This window comes from Gadus macrocephalus, chromosome 6 (assembly GCF_031168955.1).
Source record: "Gadus macrocephalus chromosome 6, ASM3116895v1".
NCBI lineage: Eukaryota > Metazoa > Chordata > Actinopteri > Gadiformes > Gadidae > Gadus > Gadus macrocephalus.
In genome coordinates this window covers 16,901,151-16,910,133 of record NC_082387.1, presented here as the reverse complement: position 1 = coordinate 16,910,133, position 8,983 = coordinate 16,901,151, and the positions used below count along the sequence as shown (strand labels likewise).

At 46.1% G+C, this 8,983-nt stretch overlaps 1 protein-coding gene across 2 annotated transcripts in view; it reads right to left on the bottom strand.

Annotated features, from left to right (window-relative positions):
- Positions 1-924: 924 nt before the first annotated feature.
- Positions 925-8,983, bottom strand: part of efna5b (ephrin-A5b) — a 62,816-nt gene continuing 54,757 nt past the window's right edge. The window contains exons 3-5 of one of the 2 annotated variants that reach the window (XM_060054590.1): positions 3,204-3,269; positions 2,658-2,738; positions 925-1,142 (exon numbers count right to left, since the gene is read on the bottom strand). In XM_060054590.1, the coding sequence (XP_059910573.1) occupies positions 1,015-1,142; positions 2,658-2,738; positions 3,204-3,269 (275 nt within the window). In that variant the 3' untranslated portion in view covers positions 925-1,014. The remainder of the gene's footprint in view (positions 1,143-2,657; positions 2,739-3,203; positions 3,270-8,983) is intronic. The other variant, XM_060054591.1, reaches the window with a different exon arrangement.

The following is an 8,983-nucleotide window of genomic DNA, read 5'->3' as shown; positions in this document are numbered from 1 at the left end:
TAGTTTGAACAAATTTCCCTTTAAAAGTGCCAATACCTTTTCAGAAGGTAGAGTAAAGAGGGTTAAACATTAATCGGTTTTCAACAAGTTAATTTGCATACTCAACAGGTTGAAAATAGACTTCACCAAATCGGGGAAAAAATAAAAACATGTTTACACAACTAAATCATTATTCATGTAATGTCCTTTACACGACCAAATTACTTGTTCTCAGGGTATAAATTCAGTGTACAGTGCAGTGTCACAGGCGGTACTCCTGAACAAGCGATGGGCTGAGCTCATACAATGTGTTCGCATGACTGTGGATTTCAGTCTACTTCCTGTTTAAAATCAATGTTTTTAGTCTAGTATTCCTGGTCACTTTGCAGTCCAATAAAGGCTTGGAAAGGCTTGCTGGGAGGTCTCAGGGCCTGAACTTGTGTTCTGACAACCATCTCTAAACCTATACTTTTGACGATCCTACTGTGTAATTCTGCTACCGAATACAAACCTAGTTACAAAACTACTGCCATATAACTGTTAAAAAAGTAGCGTGTATAGTGGATGTATGTGGATGTGTGTGTGTGTGTGTGTGTGTGTGTAACATCATGTGTAAACATCATTGCTGCAAAGACATAGGCATGACGTACATGTAAAGGGATGGCAAAAAGTCACAGGGAAAATTAGAATCACTAAGTGTCAAAAAACGTGATTTGGCATCTTAGTCGAAGGTTCTAGAAGGGAATTGTCTCTTCCACTTCCATCATCAACTTTTTTTTTTCACTCACAGACGGAGAAAGACCACTTAAATATTATATGAAAAAAATAGAGGGTTCCTTGAGAAGCCAACTCTGACTCCAACCCAACCCGCCCACCCACCCACCCGCCCACCCACCCACCCCCAAACCCACCCACCCACCCACCCACCCACAAACCCAACCACCCCCCCACTCCACCCACCCAGACCCCATTTCAGCATTGGGCAGATATTTAGGCCGCACCAGGTGTAATTGCCCTCCGGAACAGAGGGAGGCGCTATAAGGTGATGAGAGCGACTAGGCAGAGCAGCACTGCCGCCAGCAGAGGACTTGCTATCCGCAGGTGCGGTGCAGCGTTTGTTGCATCGCTTCGGGAAGGCTCGGCCGATTCATGGCTGGTATCGTCTGAAGATAGAGAGCACAAAGAAAAAAAAAGACACGTGTTTTGTGTTATTACCTTTTGCAACGATTCAGAGCAGACAAAACATGACCACCACACGCATGCTAACACCAAGGCTACAGTCATATGTTCAGGCATGCAATTTATCTCATTCTAATAATTCTCATGTTTGGACACGAGATGTTTAGGGGGGGGAGCTCTGCTAGTGAGGACTAAAACATGAAATGACCATGACTATAATTGACCCAAATCCTATTCTGTCAGTGTGTGATGGAGGTTATTAATCCCCTGAGAGTAAATCCTTCCAGTGTTAGTAAGCAGCCATGTGCCCCCCCCCCCCTGTAACACCATGCCCAACACGCATACAGCCAGACACCAGGGCCCAAGAGGTTTGGACCACAACACAACAGGACACAAGGAGACAGCAATCAGAGATGGGGTGAAAACAAAAAGGAAACATCCCCTTCCTACATAAATTAGGTAAAAGGTACAAGAAACTGAAAGGTGAAAAAGCGAGCAGAGGTGTAGGGAATATACAGATGGAGACAGCAAACAGCCATGCAGAGGAGGCATGGAGGCTAGGACAGGCAAGGCAGGCAGAATAACAGCAAGACATGAAAGTCAAGCAGGCAGGCAGACATTGATACTGCCCTGGGATCTGGCCTTAACAAATCAATACCCCATGTGCTCTAACTGTTAGCAGTGTGTGCGTGTGTGTGCGTATGTGTGTGTGTGTGTGTGTAGGGGGTTGTGGGGGAGGCGGCATCTCTGTCTGTCAAAGGGGAGCTGACAGCTGATGATGAACCCGTGATAACCTAGGAGCAGCATGCCGCTACCGTGGATAAACAGTAGAGATTGTAATAATCACTGAATACCAAATAATACGACTCCCCTCCTGGGAACGCTGTAGCTGCCAGTGCTCTGACAAACACTCTCTATGAGGGGTCACTTTGACTGGACTAATGTGTTATATCGTGTGCAAGATGTGTCACGTGGAGTTCTAGCGATGGAGGTGGTGGAGGAGTTCCATCCACTGAGTCAGGCATGAGTCAAAACATGTGTGGAACTAAAACGATGTAAGCTGTGTGTCAGCTTACAGAAGCAAAAATAGGAGCAAGTGTGAATTGTCAAATTAAAACTGAAATCCTCATGAAGATGTAATGTTAAATAACTAATATATACCAGTTATATCCAGTGACATTTATAATATGTATTTATACATGTATATATAGATATACATATATATACTCTATATCTATACATATATATATATATATATATATACACAATATGTATAGATATATATGGCATGCATATAGTCAATTTGTACAATTTGCACTGAGCAGTAGCAAGCGCTTCAGCAGACAGAGTAGCAGGGAGATGATTAAGGGGGGCTGGGCACACATCATGGCATACATGAAGGAAAAGCAAAAGGGAGGACACGTCTACGAGGACGGAAACAGGCTTAGGGAGGAACACAATGTAGAGAATCAAAAGAGAGAGCAAGAAGCCATACTAACCTCGTGGTTCTAACGAATTGTCTACTTTGTCGTCTACATCGAAAACGCGGTCATGTACCCCAATAGTTTTCACACAGTTGTCTACAATAGAACATAAGGAGACGATTATTATTAAGGTGAGCCAAAAAAATAACGGTTAGTGACATTTTGAAGCTCCCCCCCGCCCTCCCCCCCCCCCCACACCCCAGCCCTGAAAGTCAATGTCACAAGCACCAAAAGCACATGGCAACATTCACATGAAGTATGCAGTTTACAGGATTCAGCTCAATCCGAAAATGTATTAATATTCTTTGGTAGTTTTTTACTTATTTTTATTTAATGGAGTGAAACATAGACTTTTGCAAGTAAAGGAAGTCGCTGATAAATGAAGAGGCATGTTGGACTATGAGGAAGTGGCTATTCAGGAGGTACTGAAGTAACCAGAAAAGTAGACATAAACCGCTTTTGTTCCTCTGGCCAAAAGCACATTTCAACAAGCTTTAACCCAAGTCTTTAAATTGCATGCAAAAAAAAACGAAACCCAAACAGAATAATCCATGAACGTACTTGATGGTCGGACGAAAACTTTTAACTTCAGGCATGTTTTCTTCCCGTTCTCAGCGATGGTTGAGGCTGAAAAAAACAAACAGAGAAAGACGAACGTTAAGTATTGACATGTGTGACTTGGCAGCAATACAAGAATTCCCCTTTCATGACCAAAAAAGTCATGTCCTCATTTTGTATCAAGAACATACTGTAGTTTCTCTGAGTTGGAGGGCAGTTCAAGATGGGGGGGGGGGGGTAAATACAAGCACATACTTAATTAGGGCCCTGCTGATTTAAATGGATTGAGAGGGGTTAGTCACAGCGGTTGTGAGACGATGGCCAGAACGCAATTACAAAACGGGGAGCGGAGCTCTCCTCCATTCTTGAGGAGACAGAACGCACGGCTCATGGTCTAAAGTTAGCAGCATCAGATGCTACAACGGCTTAGTCCGGTAGACCCAGTGTGATGAGTGTGGGGTAACCGATAACCCATGTTGCTATCCTCTCGGGCACTTAAAAATCATTGAGAGCCGACCCTGTATTCGTACGTCATGGTGATCGCAACGCGGACGTTTCATTTTTCACTGCTAATAAACACAGGGGAGCCATCGAGGAAGATAAGAATCGCACGTTTAGACTATGTATGCTCCATTAGTGTGTGTGTGTGGGTTTGTGTGTGAGAGTGTGTGTGTGTGTGTGTGTGTGTGTGTGTGTGTGTGTGTGTGTGTGTGTGTGTGTGTGTGTGTGTGTGTGTGTGTGTGTGTGTGTGCGTGTGTGTGTGTGGTTTGCGGTTGATTCCAGGAAATGAAGGGAACCATACAGGGGAAACATAGGGGTGTGAATCTCTTAACATTTAGGAGGTGCATGTAGCCATTTAGCTATCAACGCCGCTGTGTCATATAGTCTAAAAATACATGCTCTGAGGTGTGTGTGTGTGTGTGTGTGTGTGTGTGTGTGTGTGTGTGTGTGTGTGTGTGTGTGTGTGTGTGTGTGTGTGTGTGGTAAACCACTAATGGAGCTATGGAAATGCACCAGGTGTTGTCTCCTGTTGACAAGCATCGAGGGTCAAACACAAGTCAGCTCAGACCGTTCTGGTGTGTATGTTCGTGTTTATGTGTGTTTGTGTGTGTGTGTGTGTGTGTGTGTGTGTGTGTGTGTGTGTGTGTGTGTGTGTGTGTGTGTGTGTGTGTGTGTGTACGTGTGTGTGTACGTGTGTGTGTACGTGTGTGTGTGTGTGTGTGTGTGTGTGTGTGTGTGTGTGTGTGTGTGTGTGTGTGTGTGTGTGTGTGTGTATTGTGTGCGTACGTAGCTCGCGTCCATCTTGCTTAGAGACGTCAGCTTAAAAATATACTTTGCCGTCCGGTGTCAAAAGGCCAATCAAACGGCAGAGAGGCTGCACCCCCCCCCCATCCCCATTCTAACGCGGCGGGTCTATTTGCTTTTTGTCCAAGCACATTGTATATCCTCCTGGACCCTTTCCCCCAAGCAGATGCTCTTGAGTCAAGCATTTCCTAGGGCCACCATTCGGGATCTGTCAACTCCTCGCCAATGATCCTTCACCTAACGTCCCCCCCTCCCTCCCTCTTCCCCCATCCCCCCCTTCCTTTCCCCCTTTCTCCCAGCTGTGTTACTTCTCCTCTTCCTCCGTCAACATGGCCGGGGTCTATTCATCACGGGCCCCCACCGAACGTGCGTCAAACCGGCGTTCTGCCCGGGCGTTCTGTCTGGCCCAGCAGAGCACACAGAGTACATCCGCAGGCACATGCATTGGCAAATGAATACACAGGAAAGCATATTATCCCAGGACATAATTCTCCTGGGGTGCGAGGCTAAAGCTTCTTTAATAACGGTTTTACAACTCCCTCATCTTTGAGTCAAGGAATGCGCTGTATATTTAAAAATATCTCCGTCTGCTCCGCCGTACACTGGGGGATGTCAGCCTGTAGCCCAGTGTTTAGTGTGTTTAACAGAAACCATAGGGATAAGGCTGTGGAAAACAAGCATCAAGCTTTCTCTACAGCCAGGGGACATATTCATTAGGAGGACGTATTCACTAATGAATAACGGTGGAAAAAGAGATACGAATCTATTAGCACTGGCTGCTCTTTTATTATCAAATGTAATCGTTTCCAATGAGAGAGAGAGAGAGAAAGAGAGAGAGAGAGAGAGAGAGAGAGAGAGAGAGAGAGAGAGAGAGAGAGAGAGAGAGAGAGAGAGAGAGAGAGAGAGAGGGAGAGAGAGAGAGAGAGAGAGAGAGAGAGAGAGAGAGAGAGAGAGGGAGAGGGAGAGGGAGAGGGAGAGGGAGAGGGAGAGGGAGCAAGTGCGTGAGCGAGAGCGATAGAGAGAGCGAGAGCGAGAGCTAACCTTATTAATTCTGTGGAGGCAACCGTTGACATACTAATGAACCATGGTTACCCTCACTTACCAACACATTCACATGTATCGGTGAACAAAAATAAACATGACCACACAAACAAAACATGCCATGGACATACATTGACCGACATGCATCCATACAGGCAAACAGACATGGGAACACAAATGGTAACCCCCACTTCCTTTCACAGCTACAAACATATATACCTACCCACACTGACACACAGATATAGATAACCTTGACCCTAAAAAAAATAAATAAATTAAATTAAATTGATACACATATAAACAAAAATACACTCAGAGAAATACATCATTCCCTGCACATAAAAAGTGTGCACAGTCCACACAGAAACACTCCCACGCCATACCTAACCTTCACCCTTACCCTTACACAAATTGATAGACGTATACTGGCAAACAAAAATACACTCATAGAAATGCATCATTCAATGCACACACAAAGTGTGCACACACCACACAGAAATATTCATTCACCACACAGAAACATTCATACACCACACAGAAACATATACACACTCCACAAACACACACACACACACACCATACACACACACACACACACATGCATCCCACCCAGACATCAGCACCATCTCCAGATGTCTTATCTTCATCAGTGTCGCGGCGAGTGCTGAGTCAGGCCTATCGACACCAGCCACTTAGTGCAGGCAGCTGATCAAAAGAGGGGCACAGACCCGATGAAAACGCCACGGAGCATCTGGGAGCCTCTGTCACGATGACAGCCAGCGGGGATAATCTTATGTTTATACATTTGGATGCTGTCATTGACATGCCAGCGTAGTGGCTTACACATATGAAAGTCATGGGTTAGGCAAAGGGTAAATAAGGGTTAGCGCGGATTACGAGCGGGGCGCTGGCGAGATGGCTACTGTGGGGTTTAGTCCCGCAAAAAACGGTTAAGATAAATACGATACTCGACTATGTTTTGTTTTTTTGGTATTCATGACTTCGATTGTATTTATTTATAATGGCGGTAAAAAAGTCTAATGGCCTCTGTTTGAGCTCAGCTCTGCTCGGGGGTAAAGTAAAGATTCCATGGCACAGAACTTTAAATTATGTTCAAACTAACTTCCATCTGTTACCATCTACGGTCCACATTTCTTACACAGTCTGTCGTCGGTGCGAGGAGCTGGGAGCGGCTGTGTATGTGTGTGTGTGTGTGTGTGTGTGTGTGTGACCGTGCGTGCGTCGTGTCAGTATCCAACATTGTGGAAATGAGTGAGGTGTGTTGTTGTAAATCCTTCACTACAAACGAGGGGTAGCACTTCAGTGCCAGGCATTCCTCGACTTTGCAGGCCGCTCTTCCTTGGAGAAGACCCCCCCCCCACCCCCCCGATCATCGGCGACCACGCCACCGAGCACCTGTTTATTTTGGATTGACTCCGCTCCAGAGGGCAAAGTTATTGTTCTTGTCGGGCTCTAACATCAACACCTGCTATTCTGGTTCCCATCCACCCCTCCAGACCAGGGCCTATCAATCCACCCCTGGGGGCCTGGCGACTGGCGTCTTTGAAGGGCACGGCCCCTCCTGAAAGGATGGCCCACTTGCGGCAGGGGCAAGGTCGGGTTACCGCTCCCAGCCATGTCCCAGGGCTGGTAATGGCTGGTCCCCTTAGTACACTGCATTATGCATCAGCATTAAGGCCAATGGAATGAAGCAGAATCCAATTACGGAAGAACAAACAGGTGGGCTCAGTGCGGCTTAGGAGCGCCATTGTTTCAATCACAGCCCTGGCCGCACCGCACCGCCACTGTAATGTTATCTGGAAAACACATTTCCTTTGGCTTTCATAGGGAGATCCTACAACACATACCAGACGTGAGGACATAAAAATGTCTGTTTGAAAATAAAAATAAACAGGAAGCAGAAAGCCCCAGCCGAGGTTGCCTGGGTGAAAAGTAAGGGAAGAATGCAGATTTTCTGTTAATCTTGCCGCTATTCTGATCGAAAGAAGGACGGCTTGACTTTTAAAACTCCTTATCAAAAGCCTCCTCTAAGAGGCTTTGTCTGTTATTCTCTACAAGTATAGATCAAATCCTAAAGTTATTCAGGGGGTTTCATGGTCTCTGAAACACGGCCAAGCGTTGACGCGTCCAACAAAACCACAAAATCTTAATGCAATAGTGCAGATTAGCAAACCAGATAGGCTGGATGTCATAGGGATTCTGCCATACTATAATTAACTGACTGTCTCCACAGGAATGGACCTCTGAGACTAAATAGCATATTTTAAGTGCAGATAATCTTGGAATGAGGCATGTGGTCAATCTGCAGTTTATAGTTCGGAGGGACTCTAACAGTCTTCGTCTTTCAACATAAGTGTTAGTCATCTGAGGACTACTTCACTAATACCTCCAGGGAGGACAAGATTAATGTTCATCGTCCGCACGTTTTAAGGCTTTTCCACTTTAGCATGTCTTTTAATTATATATTTCTTTCCATACCATCGCAGATCACATAGCAAACAATATTAACCTCAAGCTAGCCTTTGCAAAGTAAGCAAATGTCTAGTCTGCGTCAGGTCCCCAGCTGGCTTTAATAAGGGTGCTGCGAGCCTGTGATCCCTGGTTGTTTGTTAGCGTGAGATGGGTTGGATGCGAAGGCCTTGGCCACACTTAGACCAGTGCTATACATTCCTAGGTTTACATCTCTGCCAGTCCTCTGTCTTGTTGTCTTCTTCGGGATAACACTGTGGCTTGTGGTGTGCGGAAAGATAAACATACGTACACTCACACACACATGCCCTCGCACACATACGAGAGCGGGCACACACACTCACACACACACACACGCACACACAAGATAGCGCACACACACACTCAAACACACGAAAGAGCACACACACAAGGACAAACACAGACACAGACAAGAGCACGCAAAGTAAAGAGCAGGCACACAGGAGCACATACACGTACACAAAACACACACACAAGAACGTGCACAAATACACACCAAGGGCACACACACAGACTTGAACTGACCTGTGTTTTGTGTGTGTATATGTGTGTGTGCGTGTGCGTGTGCGCGCGCGCGCGCGCGTGTGTGTGTGTGTGTGTGTGTGTGTGTGTGTGTGTGTGTGTGTGTGTGTGTGTGTGTGTGTGTGTGTGTGTGTGTGTGTGTGTGTGTGTGTGTGTGTGTGTGTGTGCGTCTTTAGTGCAGCATTTGTCTGCAGATCGTAAAACACGATAAGCACGGTTTATCATTAGCGAGTGGGCCTCCAATCAGATGGAACACAGCGGTACGCCAACGAAAGGAGGAAAAGCAGGGGTTGGCTGGAAGACTTGGAAACACAGATCCAGGGGAGGGAGGCTACATCAACCCCAACACCATCCTCATCACACACCCCTTCGATCTGACCCTCCCCCACAGTCCTCCCACACCC